Raw genomic sequence first — 22121 nt, 5'->3', positions numbered from 1 at the left:
CTGTAATAAGAACTTATTTCATCAAATTTGTTCCTTTTTTAACATAATTTTAAAATAACTATCATACTAATTTCGGTTTTGCGTATGAAAAGGTAAATATTTGACGTTATGACTTGCTTTCCTCAAATTTTATCGAATCTGTTTGGGCAAAGGATTCCTGATCTTGTCTTGTTTCCTAAGAAAAAATCGGAAAATGACCCCAATCTCTATTTTTCACTCACTCTATCATCTTGACCGCATACATTTCCCAGGATTTGTTGTTAGCTTGGAGGGAGAGCGAAAGGGATAGACAACCTGCGTATTAACTCTCAGAGTAAAAAAAAAAAAGAAAATACAAGCCCAGGAAAAGATGCGTCGAAGTTTGATTGGCCGTAGTTGAATATTGTAATCTCTTTAAAAGAGGCGATTCTTGTTGTGCGTGTGTTTTGAGCAGAAAATACTTTGATTTATGAAAATGCTGACAAACTAAAGTAGATCTAAATAAAAATTTCATTCCGGTCTATCCATGAGGCTGATCGTAATATCAGGAGGAGCTGAGCATCACTTTTCACTATAAGTATTATATACACATTATGCTTATTATGTACAGTACAAAGTTCGAATATTTAGCGATTGCAGTAAAAAATGACAAATGATAATGTTCAGCAGTAATTTGACACTGAAATTCAGCGTTCTTCAAAGAATATTTCATTTCATTTTCTTTTCATTTCATTTCAGTTCATTTATCAAGTTTTCACACAAATTATACAGTGTTGTATTTGTAACATGCATTCGTAGACAATAATGAAAAGTTGCACATATTTTGTGACCTATGAAAAATGTCATTAGTCATTCCATGGTTACTTTGCAAAATGCTCAATATTTTCCTGGCAATTATCCAGCTCTAGTATTTCTAGTCTTTTATATATAAAAAAATAAAAACCCTACGAAATACCTAATATATAAGGATTTGTTTAAATAATGCCAATAACAAAATTACATAGTAAATGAGAACAAGAAACAAAATATTCGGTTTTATCACGATTTCAATCAACCTTTTATAAAACACAATCATGAAACAAAATTGATTTACGTCGCTGAAATCTATGGTAGTGTCAAAAATGCAAACAATTTCATAACCATAAAAACAACATTTCAAACATATGGTCATAGTGGGTCATCCCACGAGACCGACACCCACGAGTCTTACAGCCCACGAGTTCGACACTGAAAAAAAAAAAAAGGTCCATGAGTCATACAGCCCATGAGTTCGACACTAGGTAAAAACAGCCCGTGGGTTTGACACTACAACACGGGGCCTTGTTTGCTTATAAATAGTGTCGAAACCATGGGCTTTATGACTCGTGGGCTGTATAACTCGTGAGTTGTATGATTGGTGGGTGCCAAACTCGTGATGTGCACCCCATAAGGAGTCATCCCCAACATTGATAGAAACAAGTTCCGTAAACAAAACAAATAAAAAATCTTGTCAGAATCTTGACATCACAACATTAATGCTATGCAATGCTTTAAACTCTTTAATCTTGGAAGATTGAGTGTCTGTCGCCACTGTTGCCAATATTGTATACAAAGTGATTTTCGTAGTCACTTATTTGTTCTCTTTCACATCTAGGACCCATGCCGAATCGTGCCAATCATTGTTTCTTCGGGACTGGACACAAACTATAAAGTAAATACCATAACCACGTAATTAATGTTATATGAAGGCAGTGTGCCGTTATTTTTCGTAACGCTATAACTCGTAAGTTGCCAGGCCTTACCAGTCTAGCTACTAAAAATCATGCTAACATAGAGCTTTAGGTTTTAGACTAGTGTATATCACTGGGTACAACAAGTAACCTTTGAATATTTTGGTATAAAAAAAAATAACTACTATTTCAGTCAAAACCATACGTTGAATATGGTCGCATTTCAATTTCAGAAGATCCTACTCTTATGTATAATAGTTTGTAAGATAGCATAACGTCAGTTGAGGACCAGAAGGATGCTATCGCCTTCTAAGATCTGAATAGAAATACAAACGAAGCAATCCATTATTATGAAATAAAAAGCTTATTTAAAAATGGAGAGATTTATAAGCATAGTTTCAAATGTCGGGTAAAATAGCATCCTTGTGCTTTTGACTTTAACATTTTGCTTAAAATGAAAATAATTGAAAATAGGTACCAAAATGTAGAGGAGATTGAGCTCAGCAACGTGACACCAATGATTCGATACCGGTACCGAATAGCGATAGTGCCTTTCTGGTTACCGGCAGACGATAACGTCGTCTATCGCGATGTCTGCGTCTGCGATGTGAAGGCGAAGACATTGATGATATTATAAATTTAAAACATTTATCTTTGAAGCGGCTCGCTTCTTTCATTTAATTGGTATCTATTTTTGACATCATCTGGTACCACATATCGGACCCTGTTGCCCCCATGCCGTCGGCGTATCTCTGTGACATCAAGGCCCGGCCTACGTCGCTTGTGGCATTGCGGATCTTGGGCTCCGCAGCGACCAAGCACTCGGCTACCACATCAGCAATGTCGCTGGGTTGCTGGATGCTGGGCAGGAGATATTCAGCGGCCTTGCCAATGCAGTTAGTTAGCAGCTGTCACGATGAAGGATAGGAAAGATGAAATTGTTATATTTTGCTAATGACGACAATATTTTTTATTGGATACGCTTATCGTCATCATGGCTGCTGCCAGCATACATGGCATAGGGTGAAAATAGTTTTCTTTTGACATGCAGCGACAGTGACCATTATACTTGTAATCGTCTGACTGGTTGGAATATTGGAGGATCCAACGTCTCCCTCCATTTGTGAATGTGTATGCATCTGTACTTCACGGCCCATGTTAATTGATCGCGCTATTGAGGGGAACTAAAAAAAAAAAATGGCGATTGCCCGCAGAGACAACATACGTTAGTCTGTGTCCGAGTTAATTCAATTTCATAAGACTTGATAAATGCGTTTTGTGACAGACACATAGCCAGTCAGTTGCCGTGTATATCAGTTTAATTCAATTCAATTCAAATTCATTTTATTTTGATATAAAACGTGATACACCTGTAATAATGGTGGACAGATTCTGGTCCGTGACATAATGTTCATAATGATAACAACAGACTAAACTAAAATATGTCGTAAACAGGAAATACAGACGAACACAGTGACAAACACCGATAAAAAGTGTTATAACGTGACACCATTCTTTGTATAGTGAACTATACCATGGATGTTGTCATCACTGACCATCACTGACCATCACTGAATATAGCGTTCTCCTATAATGTACAGTGATCGTCATTAATATGTGAGCGATTGATTTTTCTTTTTTTTTTTTTTTTTTTACTCATAGCTTGTGTAAAGTGCCATAGGTATCAACCTTAGACACCACTGTTGAAATGGTATCCACCGTGGCACACTTATCAATAACATTTTAATCTTTTTCCTTTTTGTTAAGTTTCGCTGGAGAGACAGAAAACAAATACATCATATACAGTGTTGAGCCTCTTGTAAATTAATAAATTCCATGGTTTGACCCTCAAAAAAAAATTAATTTTTCTCCTGCAATATTTCATTTTTTTTTTCTTTTTTTGTATTAAATGTATATATTTTATGTATGTATGGTATAAAACTCATGTTAAGTTATTTCATGATTTATATTCTTCATTTATGCACCTCTATCTTTATGTATGTCCGAAAACAAATTTTATGTATATTTTATACATGACAATAAATTATCTTGAATCTTGAATCTTGAATCTTGTCACTTTGAAATCCTTAGCTTCTATTACAGCATCTTAGTCATGTTAGTGTATCATTATTATCAGTCATGGCAATAATAATAATAGTAATAATAATACAAATAATAATGATAATGATAATGATAATACCTTTTTTTTTTCAAGTAGTGGTATTCATTTATTCATTGTCCGCTTCATTCATTTATTCAGACAAATGAAAATGACAATAACAGTTACATAACGTATGTTCACATGGAAATGGCACAGTGGACGTATAACACAAATAGTACGAACAGGGAAGCAACACATGTTCTAGGGATACACACACACACACACACACACACACACACACATAATATTTATATATCTGTGCGTGTGTGTGTGTGTGTGTGTGTGTGTACGTCAATGCATATGCAATGCATATATGTGTAAGGTTTGCTGATTACCTTTCCTGATGGGTCGTTCGGGTCGACATCTCCTGCTGAGAGAGTTAAGTCAGTCGAGCCACTTTTATTGGAAGACAATAGGTTCTCGGAGAACTTTGTACTGACATGCCCCGGGACAAATCGAGCTTATCCTGCCATAGATGTTCATTGTTGGAAAAAGACAGAATGAATACACCAATGCTAATGCATACAAATATATACAGATACATACTAATTTTTAATATGCTTTTGTATTACCCATCCACATAGACCTCCATGATTACTAAGAAAGTCGAAAGGTACTCCTGTAATCAAATGTTACGTGAAATGGTATTTGTGATTGACCCTATTATTTTCATCACTCCGTTTATTCATGAATATACATTGTAGTGAAAGTCAACGCATCGCTAGCTAAACGAGCACTCCATCAATGTTAAAGGATAATGATATGCCTATGAATATATCAATAATGATGACAAAAGAAAATGGCACGATTATTTTTCATAAAGCACATTGATGCTGATGTGGAAGTATACTTCCATCCAAGAACTATGATTGCTGGCACAATAACTTCTACTTTTATACCGGGAACTGGTGAACCGGGACATAAATACACACACTCTAGGTGGTTAACCCATGATTTTCCAGGGTTCTGCTCCAAAACTCTTCCTATCGATCCCTGATCTAGAGAGATCTATATCAGATATCAACCGATGCGACTGTTGGAGGTTTTGTTACGTATTACCACGGTTTGATTTGCATTAGTGCTCTGCTGATTTGAAATTCAATACGCTAGCTCACCATACTCCAAAACATCGCAGTTCGGGATGTAGCGATTCTGTCAAGCCCTCCATTGCAAACTTCGTCGCAGTGTAGATGGCACTCAATGGGAAGGCTGCATATCCATGTGATTCAAATCAAATATGTATATATATATATATATATATATATATATATATATGTATATATATATATTTTTTTTTATTCACAATGAACTTAAAATTTTGAAAGCAACAACTAAATCTAGTCAGTGTGATTACTACACATACACGATAGCTACCCACGTATTATTCGAAATGATTTTCAACTCTGATATTTATTATAAATCCATTATTTCATCAAAATATTATTTCATCTATTATAGGTATTCATTATCCGTTTCATACCAAACTTACTATTTAAGAAAGCAGTGATGGCCAGAAATGCTACGTTGTTCTTTTAGAATTCATAGTCATTATTTTGTAAATTTATTAACATGTGGTTGGTTGTCTTACACAACAATATCGAGACTGACTTTCTTATCCATAGCGCAATTAATTGTTACCAATCGAAGGAACTTCAAAATGTCTAGATGGGAGCCAAAATGGCCATCAAGAATCTTGACAATCTCAAAATACCCAAGGATGCAAGAGTTGCATTAACCAGATTCCGATGCAGCACCCTTGAAATAGTTTTAAAACCGTCGATTTATTTTCAATGAATTTACCATTTCTGAGGAAATACATATATTGGATTTTCAATTTTGTTGGCCACCTCGGCTATCTCAAAACCCGCTGGGATGTAAAACTTGCTTCCACCAGATTTTGACTCAGTACCTTCGAAATAGGGTGAAACAAAGAATCTTTTTTTTCCCCCAATTTTCACCATCTATACGGAAATACTTACATGAATAATGTAAGTATTTTTCTGGTAGCCAATTTGGATATCCCAAAACCCTCCGGGGGTCAATAATTGTTTCATCATTGAGATTCGGATTCAGCAACCTCGAAATAGGATAAAAATCCAATCTTTTCCATTTTCACTGTTTCTTAGGATATGGGAATTGCAATATTTGGAAACCTTCTGGAATATCTCAAAATAATCAAGAATGCAAGAGTTGCATCATCTATATAGATTCGAGTTTAGCACACTTGCAATAAGGTTAAAATCATCAAATCATTTCAATCTATTATCTGTTTTTAACTTGAAGAACATACTTTGAATTTGAAAATTTGAATTTCAGTTTTTGGCGGCGATCATGGATATCTCGAAATCTTCATGGGTGCAAGAGTTTCATCACCTAGATTCGGATTCAGCACCCTCAAAATAGAATGAAATCATTGGAAAACATTGGGTAGAGGGTAAAACAAAATTACACTATAAACCTGACTTTTGGCATCCAGACTAACAAGGGAAAAAAAGTAACCCAACATTCAACACACCGCTGATTCCCCCAACACTCCTGATATTGATGATACGTCAAGATCTTTGGCGTTTCATGATAGGAACCACTTCTTGGATCAGGCGGTACGTCCCGACCATGTTTGTGTTCACCATTTGCCTCATGTCGGCCACAGGCATTACTACACGTATTTTGTTCGAAGATCCCCATGTAACCGTACGCGGCGTTGCTCACTGGGAGACAAGAAAGGAATATAATATTGTCAACGTTACCGAGTCAGAAAAATATCGAATTTTAATGCATGAAACATCGTTGCACAATGATATTTATGAAACACATTTTGCAGAGGTTGCTTACAGTTCTTTACATAAGTAAAAGAGAAGCACCTTAGATAGTTATGCGTGAGACTGGGTATGAAAAAACATTGAGCAGGCTGTCTAGACAAGTCAATGTATAGTCCCGTAGACCAAGTGCATGACCTGGAAAAGTTGTTAAGTACAAGATTATTTGCTTGTGTATTTTGATTTGTTTTGTTGGTTCGTATTCTAGAAAACTATTGAATGAATTTAGCTTGTTTGCCACCTTCGTAACCTTGAGCAACTTTTAGCCTAGATAGCATAATCATGTAATTAGCACATGAAACATTTGTGTAATGCCAATTTCAATCCAGGAAGCCTAAGACATAAAATATGACAATTTTGAATGATTTTCCATGACAAGGAATCATTTTATGACACCAGTTTAAATCTTAAAGTAATGTGAATGTCTTAAAAAGCACAATTAGCATGATAATTTAATTTGCACAACGTATTCGTTATGAGCTCGTTAAAGCCATTGCAGTAAAGCAACTCATTATGAATATTCGTTATTTTGACGGCAGTTCGCTGTACGATTTCAAAATTATATCAGAGCTCAAAATGTGGGGATTCGTATATAAGGCTGTGCTGCTCATGTAATTTTCCCTCTTTTGCTCTTAGCAGCTGTGCCTACATTCAGTCACTGATTCAGTCACACTAACCGATGACGTCAATTCGGCTGTGCCTCTTCATGATCTCCTTCATGACTGAAACGATCTGTTCTTCTTTTGTGATGTCCAGTTGGAGAATGAAGAGAGTCTTGTTGAGGGCGCTGCCGGCTGTTTCCTCGAGTTCTCCTTTCTTTGCCAGGTTCCTAGTGGTGGCGTAGACCAGATACGACTTCTTTGGGTCCTTGGCCAGCTTGACCGCCGTGGCGAGTCCTATTCCTGAAGAGCAGCCGGTAATGAGTGCAACCCCTGTAGCCATGGTGATGTATCGTTTCCTGGAACGCGAGTTTAAGAAGCGGCAATGACTGTGTACTACTGTTCATGATGATGTACGTCAAAAGAGCTGCAAAAATAATTTATGTAACGCTGTCGTGTATTTTACGCTTGTTTACTCTTGTTTAATGTTATTCAGGATTTTTTACATGATGTTTATCATACTGTTATACTGTCTATCTTGGATCAGTCACTTTATGAGTTAGACTAACAAAGTTTAATGGGCATGTTGTAGCTTCTCTACAGTGCATGTACTAAGATTCCTTTAAAACATCGTGAGAAAATTATTTTGTAACTAAATCATGAGTTGTTACTTAGAGATGACATCTATCTAGTGAAAAGTACATTATACATGCTTTTCTTCCTGTTACGACTGGCACATTCGCATACAAAAAAAAAAACAAAACAAAACATGACCTGTCATACCATATACCCATAAACCCTGTCATTTCTCACATCAGGAGCTGACAGTAGATGATTACAGCGGTTATAATGCTTTCACATGTTCTATATAGGTCAGATAGGTTGTAGTGTATGTTGACTATGCCCAAGCCGAACATAGAAGACAACAATATCTGTTTACCTCCAAACACTGCTTCAACCCCGAACGGACCTTTCAATTAGCAGGGGCGGATCCAGGAATTCCGTAAAGAGGGGGCGTGTTTACAAAATTAAAGGGGGGCGCACGCACCCCTCCCCCCATTTTTTTTCTTTTTGTTTCTTTTGTTTCAACAAAAAATAAAGGGGGGCGTGCGCCGGTTGCGGTCCTCCCTGGATCCGCCCCTGATTAGGGAGGTGGGAAGAGCTTCCCAAACGTTATCAACCAGATGATAATAGAATGTGGTGAAATCGCATTCGGAGAACAAATATGTGAGACACTTTCTCATGTGCGCCACTTCTTTAAGATGATGATACATTCGGGGAATATATGTTGTACTGCTTAGGCACTGCCTCAGCGAAAAAGAAAAGAAAAGAAGTGTCATTCCTCTTTTATTATTTGCGCGCGGTCTCTGACATTTCTTCTGTTCGTGATTTAGACCCTAAACAAGGGCATGCCGAATTACGTTTGACGTTGAGCGTCAAAGCTATACCACACAAAAGAGCCAGTCAATTCGCTTCCAACTCAATAAATCTTCAATTAATGGAATCCATGCGTAGTGGACATCAGTATCAACACAACGGTTGTGGATCAGAGGGAGCAAAAATTGAGTGAATCATTTCTGTTCAATGTGTTATTATGACATATCGCCTCTTAAAAATTTGGAATATTCATATTCTACCAACCGACACTGCATTAGTGTATGAGACATAATACACCATTAAACCGTCCCTTCGTGAATAGTTTTATGGCGGTCATTACACGTAAATATATTATTTGTTTTTGTCCTCCGCTTACCTATGGGGAGTGAGAAAGCCGCCGCTGAATCAAGCGTCTACTAATGTGCCCGAACAAATTGTATGGTTGGTTGGTTCTTCGCTTAGTAGCTGCCCTTGGACGAGAAAATTGCTTAGTCATTCTGATCTCTCGCAGCACGGTCGTCAGTGCGTACGCGTCGGTAAACGAAAAAGACGATCAACAAAGTTTGACAAAAGACGCATCCAGACCCAGACGCTGCAAAGAAATGAACCCAAAGTGCATTTAAAGTGGTTGGTTATCAGATGTTCGACCTTCTGTAAAGCCACATATCTCCCTCTCTCGGTCCCACCCCATGCAGTGTATAGTATAAGCTACATAGTATTATGTCTCAATCGTTGTCATGTCTTTTATGTTTTCTTTCTTCTCTAACCTTCATTATTTTCATACATTTTCATTCATTATTTTCTTACATTGATGCAATAGTCTAGTACACAAAACTATGTTTCACATGGAAATACCACACACACTATTATGTGGTGTCTTTTGACTGCTCTGTTTTCTCTGGCCTGGTAGGTTTGTTTTTTGGTATTAATATAGACTGGAAGAGAACTCTGTCCATAACAGAGAGAAATAATGACATAACCGCTTCCCCGTGCGTGGATTTGGGTGTGGCACGATGAAAAATCTGTGCATCGATTAATCGCCCCATGTAATAGGAAGCGATGTTAAGTACACACTGTATTTACTCAATAAGGAAATATCTCCTCTGGTTTTACTCCAGCTGAATTTTGTGTTCACTCTACTTTCTACAGATCTAAGCATTATACCCTTGTGTTTTTAAAGACTTAATGACAATTATCTAAATTAGAGAATTCTTGCGTAGAGTTGTCTTGATAGAAACTATTTATCAAATTGTCCTTCATCAACCTAAATAAGCATCGATTATAGGCATACTTTACCATTTGCAGATGAAACAAAAACCCAGCATTAGTACTTCAAAATAGTTCTAAAATGTGAGTTAGGGATAGAAACAACCAACGTGAAAATTTGAACAAGTATAATCGATGTAAGTATTGTTAAATATACAAAATGTGAACAATAGTTATAATAGGAATATTTCCAGACTAAACAGTCTGCAGTTATGGTTTAATGAGAAAAATAGTGATATCTCCTTATGTTTTAGGCTTTATTGCAAAAAAAAACATGACATGGTAGGATGTTTTGTGATACAACTGACCTACACAATATATCCATCAAAAGTAATATCTTGAACATTTTTTTTTTTAATCACTGCTCCCAAAGGTAAACAGGACCTTTATGCAGTATTAGTAGAATACTGCCATAATAAGAAGTATTGGCATATCGTTGGGTTGGACTCGAACCAACGATCTTCTGATCTAGAGACAGACGTCGTATCCACCTATTGACCGATTCGGGTTCGTTGAGGGCAGCAGACATTTTATGGCACTGGGCGCAGCCATGAGCTCAAATTGCGGTGTCTCAGCCGACCCCCCCCCCCCTGCTCTCCCCCACCCCACGGACAACATGTTTATCGCGCACTTGTAACAAAGGTTCGCGCACTAAGCAAGCATTCGCGCACTCAGTACGAGATGCCCATTGGCTAAAACAACCATGCATCAGTTTTTCATTCTGCGCGCGTAAGAGGGGTGGGGAGAGAGGAGGGGGGGGGGGGTCGGATGATACACCGCAGTAATGGCGCTGCCCATGCCAAAAATACACATAGCGCGTCACAGAATCGGTCAATACAAGATGGAGCTATTGCTCACCAGCCAGTGCATCCAAAAATATATATTGGGGTCGACAACTGGTGAGAAAATTTCGTCTCTCGAACCTCTAATATTGGATGACATGTTCTCGGTGAACTTTGTGCTGACTAGCCCGGGACAAATGGAGCTTATCCTGCCATAAATTTCCATTGTTCAAAAGAGAGAGAGAAAAAAAAAAAGAAAGAGAAAGAACACAGAAATGCATCCAAAAAAATATAGATATAAAATCGGAAATAATGGAACTTTCTGAGATAGTGAAGAGACCTGGGGTCCGTTGCATAAAACTCCAACCGGATTTTTTTTTTTTTCCGGTTGAAATCACAAAATTCCGGTTGGAAGCTCCCAACCAGAGTTTTTATGCAACGGATTTTACATTCTTAGGTTAGCAACCTTAAAAAATTCAGGTTGGGCAAATCCCAACCTGAATTTTTTAAGGTTGCTAAAAAAAAAAAAGTTTTATGCAACGGGACCCTGGCAGGATAGCGTCTTGGAGGGACATGGCCATAAGCAGTCATTTTTTTTTTTTTTGGAAATATTATTCGAAACAATCATATCTCAGCCGATTAAACGAGAGTGTTAGAACGGTTTAATATATCTCTCTCCAACACGAGAAAGCTTTAGTGTTGTTAGAATTGAAATTCTGCGATCTGGCGCACACTTTTGGTGGAATGATTGGAAAATTACATTGATATGTCGGATATCTAAGATGGAAACCAACCAAACTAAAAAAACAATTACTTCATTGTTGACTGTCATGATACACATAGAGAGCAATCTTCCCAAGACTGGACACTCAGAAACCCGTACCTCACCCGAATTACGCCATAAAGTTGTCCAAGGTTGCCAAGATGGTAATAGAGGTACCCATCAAGAACATGAATCAGTAAAGAACGTTGTAATGAACACTTTTTCCCATTCATACCCATAACGCATGATACCATTTATATTGCTACATGTGATTAATAGCTTATTATGCTAATCATGGTCTTTAATACAATCGTGCTGCTTTTCAAGATAAAAACTGGTATCATAAATGGATTCATCGTCAAAGAAAACCCTTTACATATTGGTGTTATTCTTGTCTTAATGGCTTCCTGCAGGAAGCTTACAAACATATAACATATAGTGCTAATTAGCCGATTACGCTACTCAGCTGATTTTGCATTATAATTAGGCCAATAAAGATAATTAAGATTATCGACATATTACACATTGTTTATGTCTGAATTAAATGATTTTGGTAATTAGGCTAATACAAACAAGTAAGATTATCAGCATATCGCATATTGTACAGTTAGGTCTTAAACATAATAAAAAGTTTTGGTACCTCAAAAGTTTCCCTGAATTTCCGTGTTTCAGGTTAAAGTACCTTTCAAATAACTAACACTGTGAGACTTACTCGCCCAAAAGTGCTCTTATTTCTTAGTAATCATGCAATTTACTGCGACCAGCAGCCCCATACGCATAGCGTAATTGGGCTTCGCATTGTAGCATTCAGAATCATGACAGATTTATTATCGCGGGTAAATATCAACTTAAAATCCAAAAAATTCTTCAATTTGAAGACTTACCAATTAAGCTGAAGTCTTGAAAACAGGCTTCGGGCAACGTTTGGTTCTGTCAATAGTCCCTTTCTGTTCGAATTGATGACTGAATGTGACTCTGTCGAGAGGACCTTGGGAGAGCTACATACACTAATTACTACGCACACATCACATGCGAACAAATTTTAAATCCACGAACGGATAAGATGTTAGTGTGCGCATGCGCTGGCTGTCAATTCAGTGTAGCTCTCCCAAGGTCCTCTCGACCGGAGTTGTCGGGCATCTTTTTTTTTTTTAATTCACGAAATTACACGATAAACATCACTCTTTGAGAGAAGATAAACCTCTTTGTGTTGGCCAAAGTTAATACAGCTGTAATGATGTTCAGAGTATGAGACTGCTCATGAGACAGTGTGTTGTCGCATCTGATTCTTGTTGCAATGTGCATCATTCAGTTTCGTGATTGATTTAATTGATACAATGTGTAAAGTCAGTTTCGCACGATATGTTGGCAGCTTGAAAAGGGGCATTCAGCACTAACCGACGATGTCGATTCGGCTGTATCTCTTCATGATATCCTTCATGACTGAAATGATCTGATCTTATTTCGTGATGTCCAGTTGGAGGATGCTCATTTTGGATAAAGTCTGCTGGACAATTATTATTCTTTTTTTAATTGAACATAATTATCACCGTTGCTAACTTGACAAGAAAACTCCCTTCAGTTTTTTACTCGTCTTTTTTTTTTTTTTTTTTTTTTTGCGAGCACAAATTTCTAAACGTAGGCCTCGAGGCCAATACAGGTCCCTGTTCACATGACAATGTAATCGTTTGACGCATGGTGGAATTTTGATCTGAAGTCGTTGAGCAAACAAATCGACACGTAAGTAGGCCTATGTTATCACATGCGCCTTGCAGTGTAAAGTGCAATGTTAATGACCGCTTTTCTATTGATCACAAAAAACAGATGCAATGCACTTCAAACAAAAAGAAAGAAAGAAGAAAACTATGAATCGCCCCGAGATAATACACGGTTGTTGATTTTTGCTCAGTAATATAGATCCATTCTATTTTGATACATCGTACAAGTATCACAACGGTATCATCGTGTTTAAGCATTGCCACGTACATCCACACACACACACACACACACACACGACATTTCAGTTTATGTTCACTGACCTGGATCGATACCTTTTCTTGTTGTTCGTAGTGTTGCGATGCCGTAATATTGATATTTTATTTTACATTTTCATTTCCTCTGTACTGTGAAACATGTAGGCCTATTACACTGTTTGTAATATACTTTCATATTATATACGTGCATCACATAAACAGTTATCAATAAAATGCTCTAGTCATGTATATAATCCATTTTAGGATAAATACTTTATTTGCATGTTGTTTATCGAAAGATATGCGTCTTACAAGCTCTACTCTTCAGTAGATCACTCATACCCATCGCTGTTTTACTTTTGTCGTCCTTGCAAAGTAAACAGTGTTTCTTTCATCATAGGTTCATTCGTCTACATTATATTCTGTATCATATTTTTGACTCGTAATTTTACAGATTGGCAAACAATATAATTTGAAAGATGTATACGTTGTGTTATGTATTACATTCGGTTGAATATACTTCGACATATAGGTATCGAATAGGTATACTTCGATTGAATTAATGCAATTGAACCAAATTGGATTGAATGTCAAGGGACTCGTTTCCAACGTCCTCTTTCTTACATAGCTTTATTATGTCTTGCTCTCTCTCTGTCGTATTTTCTACCATTTTCTTCATTCTCTTATTCTTTTAAAAAAAAATACGCATACACAACATAAACACGCACAGAAAATATTCTGGAAAACTTTGTAAGAAGTTGATGCTCATTCTTGGCAGTATGCGTAATTTTATTAGAAATTGAATACGAACACGTTTGGTTATAGTATTCAGTTGAAGTTGATTCAGTTTTAATAGCACAATTACATCTTTAACCTTCAGGTTGCTGGTATGACTTCTAGGTTATGCCGGTTGAAACATTGATAATTATCAACAATGTAGTGTGTATCACGAATCATTCCAAAATAACATTTATAGTACATTACTTTTGAATATTCTACACGCTCCATGCCTAAGTACATGTAAATGATCATGTTATAAACAAGAGCACAAGGTGAACTTTGTGCGACATTATGTCCCATATTTTGTGCAACATCTACGACGTGGTTGTTAGATTATTATAATCATTTCACCAAGGCAAATAACCGGCCCAAGTACTGTAGTTAGCAGTGCTTTAGTGGTCGGGATCAACCGTATGTGATGGTGAGGAGAAAGCAAATAAAAGAACAACAACAAAACTACAATAGCACAAACGACACTGATAATTTTGAATCAACACCAAGGAATATGCAGTATCAATGTGTTGATTCTTGGTGAATGGGAAATTTTATTAATTTTCTTTAAATTATTCTGGCATTAACACGGCGAAAGGATTAGAGAATGCAGTACAACACATTGAGATTCCAATAAATCAAAATCAAATAGAATCTCAAGTCAACCTATCAAATGCGAAAAGGTTGAGTGTTTTTCTTTTTCTCAATAACCATTTCTGCGTGCTAAAATAAGTACAAGTTATAGGCCTGCCTACCCGAGCAGGTATAGTATGAGCTTAATGATGGTTGTCAACTAGATTGAAAGTACTTTATCTCCTTGCCTATATGCCAGCATGCTCTCTTCGGCAATTCGAAAAGCAATTGAAATATCCATGTTATCCAATTCACAAAAGTCTGAGACTGTATATTTGCATATTAATAAACAAGCGCATTATGCTTGGATCACATCAGGAATAACACTGAATGAAATTATAAGGGAGTTCATGATTTTCCGAAAGCAAATGGTCATGAGAGCTTGTAAAAACCATAAATACCATTCTTTGTAATTTTATGATCACTCATGTTTAACAACGCCCTTCTTGCAGGCGAAATTGTAGACTAGTATACAACACAGTGGAATGTATATTGGTGGGATATCTTAAACATGATACGGCACCTGGCATGGTAATAATGTAAACGTTCATCCTTTTCTATCGATAATACACTGTGTCATGGTTCAATTTCAAATATTATCTAGGAGCTGAATAAATCTATACATCACTGAGACTTTCACGTCAAGTGGTTATAATTGATAATGTTGCTTAAGCATGCCTGTACAGTGACGGGGCGATCGTTAACGGCCTATTAACGATCGCCCCGTCACTGTACAGGTATGCTAACCTGGAAACATTAAACTGCACATTACTTGAATATGAGACCATTCTGAAGCAAATAATTTTCACACAACAATAGATATATAATGTACTCTTAAATGAATCCCACAAGGATTGGAACAATCATCCCCAAGTATTCCCACTGATTCCCACTGATCAGTTACTAGCCATCCCCTTTAAAAGATAAAATCACACTTTATGTAAGTGGAAACCAAATTTTAGAAATTTGATACTTTCTTTATTCTAGTATGAGTTGACCCGAATAAAGTAAATTTTCCACTCCCCTGTAATAGTTCTAATGAACAAGGTATACTATAGTACATTGTAAGAATATGGCAAAAGAAACGGTGTCCCTTTGAAAGAAAGATAAAGGTTTTACAATCATCCACTGAAACTAGTTCAGGGATATATATATATATGTATATATACATGTATATATATATATATATATATATATATATATATATATATATACCACATCAGGATTACTCATTATTCAGATAAATGGCTTGTCGCAAATCTTACGAACAAATTTTCAGTTTACGATGCTAATTGTAGTTAGTTGGCTGTGAAAGCTGCATGGGCGGAGATGATACACAATAATCCATAGATACCAGACATGATTACGTCGACAACTTAGACATCAGCTGATACCACTCCTCCGCTCTTTCTCCGCCTACTCCGTCGGCGTACTTCTGCGACATCCGGCCTCGCGAATAGTCGCTGGTTCCGTAACGAATCTTCGGTTGTTCCTCCCGCAGACACTCGACCACGACATCGGCGACATCGGGGGCTTGCTGAGCGGTATTCTTCATGTGACTTGGAACCATCTCCAAGAAAGAGCTCATCAACTATTAGGGAAAGGTACTAGTATACGGTAATGTGATCACTGGAGTCATTGATTCATCATCATGTTCGTAATCATCATTTAATTTGACAATGTTGCCAATGTTGATTACGTTGTTACACCAGGGTTGGCAATAATTATCTCCACCAAGAAAGGGGCTTAGGTTTTCATCGGCGTTGGTTTATTTGATTGTCTGTTTGTCAGCGTGCTAAATAAGGCTGTGAATGGATTTGAATGAAACTTGCAGGAAAGGTCGATAATGACACAAGGAACAGATGATTAAATTCTGGTAGTGATCCGGCAATTGTTTTGGATTTTTGAAGGACTTTTTTTTTCTAATCTGTTGGCATATAGGGTCAATGGATTTGGGAGTTCAAAAGTGCGTGTGATCTGATCGGGCGTGGCGCCGCGTACCTGGTGGAAGCTGATGACGAAAGCACAAGTCTTCTATACACTGTATTGGGAAATTGGGCGATTTTCAGCCTGCGTGTATTGGTGGTAATGAGCGGTGCTCTCATAGCGGTTTTCTAGTGACCTCTACCAAGGAAGGAGGTTATGTTTTTATCGGTGTTTGTTTGTCAGCTTGTTTGTTCTTTTGTCTGTGCCAAAAATAAATCCAAAAGTTGAGGACGAATCTGACTGAAACTTGCAGGAAAAGTTGTTAATAAGACAAGAAACAAATTAATTATTAAATTTTAGTAGTGACCCGGAAAATTTTGACTTTTTGAAGAATTTTCTTCCATACTCTTGTGTGTGTGTGTGCGTGTGCGTGTGTGTGTGTGTGTGTGTGTGTGTACTCTAAAAACATCCGGGTCAGAACTGACCCGGTCCGTTGGGGTCACACTCCGTTCCAGGTCAAAAATGACTTGGAATTTGGTCATGAAGACCCGGAATGGGGTCACCCTGACCCAATTCGTGACTCTGAATGGGGTCATATCTGACCCCATTCCTTGTCATTTCTGACCCGGAACGGAGTGTGGCCCCAACAGACCCTTTCCAGGTCACAGATCAAGGAGGTTTTATACATGAAGTAACAACAGTTTTATTCCCTTTGGTCTCATGTTTGATGCCGCCACTAAGAAATATTTTAAGTATGTGCTAAACTGGAGCTGCCTCACAGATAGGAAGACAATTGACTAGTGTCTCATTGCATAATCACCAGCCACTTTCAAAGGAAGATATGTCTTTGTGATGGTAATTACTTTTCGCTACCCCTTCTTAATAAAAGGTAGGTGGTACAGACACGATGATGCGCGAACAGAAATTGAGCAAAAAATGCTCGAAAATTACTCGACTGGGCATATGTGCATGGGCACTAATCTGATATATCTATCAATAAAGAACTATACTTGAAGATCAGTCCATATTACTTTTCATTGGGGAAATTAAGCCGAAAAGTGATAAAACCAGCTTTCCAGGATGGTACAGTTTTAAACATTTTCACATGATACAGCTCTGATTTACACTTTTGTGCAAATTTCCGGACGGAATTGACTTTTGTTTTATATGCTTTATCATTATTAAAGTGAAATTTCATTTCATTTAATGAGTAAATAGGCAAAATATGGCCAACATTATGATAAAGTTCAAAATATATCTTCAGATTGCTAAGCAAGACGGCGGCGTCAAACATCGATTATCAAAGGCACAAGGGCACCTGTGGAATTCTTTTGTACATCAATAGAAATCTGACAACTGTTTGAATATTTACAGCCAGTTGGAACTCCATGTATAAAACCTCCTTGGTCAGACTGACCCGATTTTTTTTTTTAGTGTGTGTGTGTGTGTTTGTTAGAGAAAGAAAGAGAGAGAAAGAAGGTAGAGGTATATGTATATTACGTGTAATTATGTTAGACACTTAAAAGAATGGTATGTTATTGGATGAGGTGATGATACAACTTTTGTTTCGTGAGATATTTAGAAACCACTCCATAAAATGCCAAAGAGCATACAATTCTAAGGGGAAAATCGGTTTTGAAATGTGATCGAGATATCCAAAACCATGGAGCAACAAAGAGATCCTGATGAAAGTGGTGGCCTGTCACATTTTATTAGGATCGATTTTTGTTGTTGTTGATATCTCAGCCATTTCAAGACCAATTTTCATCAAATAAATTTTGAATTCCTCTAAGAATTGCATGCTCTTTCATACTTCATAAGAGCTTTTTCATTATCTCACCAACACACACACACAAAAGTTGGAAACCTGCAGCCCCATCTAAACCAAAACTGTTCCACTGAGGGTAAGATTTGAATTCAGATGCCTACCTTTCCCGAAGGGGATTCGGGGTCGTTCGCGCGAGCTGCGAACTCGCCCGAAGCTTTGTTCGATGACAAGTTCTTGACAAAGTTTGTTGTGACTGCTCCTGGACAGATGCTGCTAATCCTTCGGGTGGAAGATGTAATGAAAGAAAAAAAAATCGATGATGTGCCTCACACTCTAGATTACACATAAGCAGGAATGTACCTTCTACGCTTAGTCTTTTATGCTTCAATACGTCTTATCCTTCTGCCATACGCGTGTATACATGTGTGTTTCTCTTCGACATGAAATGAATGGTGATATAAAACAAGAACAAGGCTAGACAAATTAAAAATTTTTCAAACAAGAGAAGGAGAGAGAGAATGAGAGAGAGAGATAAAGTGAGAAGGGGAAAGAGAGCTCATAGATTCATCATCGCGCCCTCTATCGGTCTGATGCCTCAATGTTAAATGCCTATTTAATGTGTCCTGCCATTGTTTGTAGACATGCAGAATAAAGTTTTTTACATGGAATCCACTGCATGACTTCTTTCGAGGGAGACAGTCTTCTGCATTCGTAAATATAATATTCTCCATATACATCACAAAACATTTTATCTTTTGACGGGAAAGTAGCTTCTCTGAATAAAAAAAAAACATAACAACAGCAGAAGATGACAACTTATTTAATCCACATCGTCCACATCAGACCACTTCCTTCTGATTGGAGACAATTATTGAAAGACAAGTAGTACGCAGAGAGTGACAGATGACGTTAACTATCAGGAAGTTTGTCAAAATTAGACGCTTTTTTTTTTCATTTCCTTCCCCTCCTGTGACAGAATGAGATCATTTAAGAAAGGCACAAAATCTAAACACGGAGTAATTACAACGTTTGAAATGCAATAACTGCCTGGCCGACTGGAAATGTCAGAATGAGACGGATGATAGCATTTGGACGAGCCATTAACAAAATTGGTATTCGCTTTTTCTCATTAAACTCATTGCTCATTTTGGAACACCTAGAGCTAGCGGTGAGCTTACCAAACTTTGAAGCACTTCAGTTCTGGATAGAGAGCCTCCGTTAAGCCTTCCATTGCAAACTTGGTAGCGCAGTAAACAGCACTATACGGGGATCCTGTCATGGATGAAAGATGACCAGTATAATATCCGAAACTGGCCTATAAATTACCGAAATACATATTCTTTTTCTGTCTAATTTGCTGCTGTATCCTTTAATTGTAATTGTAATTTTGATAATTATTTTCAGCATTCTTACAGTGAAACAAAACATTTTTGTCGTGTAAGCACTACTTTGGTAAATACCATTGTTTATTTCTGTAGCAGAATCAAGAACAGACTTGAAATCACTGAATTTGTTTTTATCCTTACATTGGCAACACATTCAATATAATTAACTTCAGTGTTCCTGTATGAAATGTATACTTTTTTGTTTTTACTTTATTCCTGTGTCGACACAATCGTCTCAATCGATGCAAATTGTCGGTAGCAATCTTTATTTTTCTTTTTCTTTTTACAATATAGATTACTGCAGTATAACTTACAGTTGCCGATGTCATTAGGACGACATTGTAATTCCTGAGCCTAAATTAATCTCGGACTTGATTGGTCAGCGCAACAGCCATTTAGTTTCATGAAAAACACTGCCACGTGTTCAGAATACATAATCGCCATTGATTTTGTCATATCATTAATTATTCATTACTATTATTATTATCAGACTGGTTTATTTAGTTAAAAAAAAAAAACGCAACGTGCAAAATCTGAGCCTGAAGGCTAAATTACATTGCAATCCCATATGAATACGTCCAAACCACACATTGAGCTATCTTGACATCCAAGGAGGAAGTAAATAATGTCATTGACAATTCCTATAAAAATTTGTTTCTTTTGTTCCCCTTTTTCATACTTTGTGTCAAATTGCTGTTGTAATTGAATATAACAAAGAAATACAGAAATACAACCTAATCAAACAAAATGTGTCTACAGATAAGAAAAGCATCTCGAGTATAAGATACGAAATGCACTCCGCAAAAAAAAAAAAAAAAAAATATATATATATATATATATATATATATATATAGTTGAACATGGGTCTGCTCGTTGCTTACCACAAACTCCTCCAACACTGCTGATGTTGACTATGCGTCCAGACATTTGTTTCTTCATGATTGGAATCACTTCCTGGGTCAAGCGGTAAGTCCCAATCATGTTAGTCTCCAACATAGACCTCATGTCATCCATGCTCATTTCTTCGAACAGCCCAAAGTAGCCAAATGCAGCATTGTTAACTGTTTTAAGAGAATATGAACCAAAAAAAAAAAAAACAGAATCTAGCACAACAACTACTTCTAACAAGAAATACATCTGCCAAATCTATTATCTTATATCAAAATAAAATCCAACGAAGAAATGGAAAAAAAATAACGAAATGTTTTGTTTGATGTTTGATAGATACTTTATTTTCTGCAAATCAATATACATAAGTTACATAATCATGAAGATGCAGGAAGTATACAAAGTAAATTCAACGCAGAGTCGTTTGACTTGCATAAACCACGATACATATAAGTACATAATCATGAACATGTAGGAAATATATAAAATAAATTTAACACAGTCTTTTGACTTGCATAAACAACGATATGAAAGAAATATAATATACAATATGCATGTCTATGCAGCAGTGATAAGAATAGCATTTATAGTTAAGAAACGATTATGCAGAGGGCCGCCATTATAAGCATTGCTTGAAAAGATGGCCGGCCCATCTTTTCATGAATTAGAATTTCAGAGGAAAGAGAACAGATTAGGCTCTAAAACCGTTTAAATGTGCACAGTTAGAGAGTCTGTCGACGAGATCAGGAAAGAAATGATAAATCAAAGATTGTACTCACTTAAGACATCGAGTTTTCCGTGTTTTTCCACAATTTCCTGCACAGTTGAGACGACTTGGTCCTCTTTGTTGATGTCAAGCTCCTTGACAAAGAGAATGTCGTTGAGGGCGTTGTCTGCCTCCTTCTCCAGGGCATCTTTCTTTGCCAGGTTCCTCATGGTAGCATAGACCAGGTACGACTTATTGGGGTCCTGGGCCAACTTGATCGCCGTGGAGAGACCGATTCCTGACGAGCAGCCGGTAATGAGGGTGATTAGAGGTGCCATACTTATGGAGTTTAAGGCTGTCTGAAACCAGGGTATGCTGAAACGAAATGAAGACAAAATATAACTGTTTATAAATGGACCATTGCCTACAAGCAATGTACACGTAGATGCACAGCAAGCTACTGTTGATTCGAAGGGCCTGCTGACAGCTTCAGACACAGACGTTTTACGTGGAAGTGCTTCGGCAGAGAAATCGACATAAATCGATAACAGCTGTCAGGCGATATAACAACTGAAGGAATTCCTGTTTCCCTTTGTCATCGGGTGTTCCCTCGTTGTTA

The 22121-nt window shown here is 37.2% G+C and overlaps 1 protein-coding gene and 1 pseudogene across 1 annotated transcript; both read right to left on the bottom strand.

Moving 5' to 3' along the window:
• Positions 1 to 2365: 2365 nt before the first annotated feature.
• LOC140232177 (retinol dehydrogenase 8-like) lies at positions 2366 to 7607 on the bottom strand (annotated as a pseudogene).
• Positions 7608 to 16075: 8468 nt separating this feature from the next.
• On the bottom strand, positions 16076 to 21840 carry LOC140231853 (retinol dehydrogenase 8-like). The gene is made up of 5 exons (XM_072312004.1): positions 21576 to 21840; positions 20790 to 20969; positions 19702 to 19795; positions 18685 to 18802; positions 16076 to 16420 (listed from the first exon to the last, which is right to left on the bottom strand). Exons 1-5 carry the CDS (start codon positions 21838 to 21840, stop codon positions 16193 to 16195), a joined length of 885 nt encoding a protein of 294 aa, XP_072168105.1. The 3' UTR covers positions 16076 to 16192.
• Between the last annotated feature and the right edge of the window lie 281 nt (positions 21841 to 22121).

This window comes from Diadema setosum, chromosome 8 (genome assembly GCF_964275005.1).
Source record: "Diadema setosum chromosome 8, eeDiaSeto1, whole genome shotgun sequence".
NCBI lineage: Eukaryota > Metazoa > Echinodermata > Echinoidea > Diadematoida > Diadematidae > Diadema > Diadema setosum.
Note: the sequence above shows the minus strand (reverse complement) of the source record. Positions and strands in the feature narration are given on the sequence as shown.

What these genes read in the sequence shown, in the direction of transcription:
- LOC140231853 (XM_072312004.1), bottom strand. Translation starts at nt 21,840, where the DNA reads ATGGCACCTCTAATCACCCTCATTACCGGCTGCTCGTCAGGAATCGGT. An exon ending in CTGAAGTGCTTCAAAGTTTG is followed by an intron (nt 18,803 to 19,701) that starts GTAAGCTCACCG and finishes TTCCACCCGAAG; the next exon opens with GATTAGCAGCATCTGTCCAG. An exon ending in CCGAATCCCCTTCGGGAAAG is followed by an intron (nt 16,421 to 18,684) that starts GTAGGCATCTGA and finishes TTTCCCTAATAG; the next exon opens with TTGATGAGCTCTTTCTTGGA.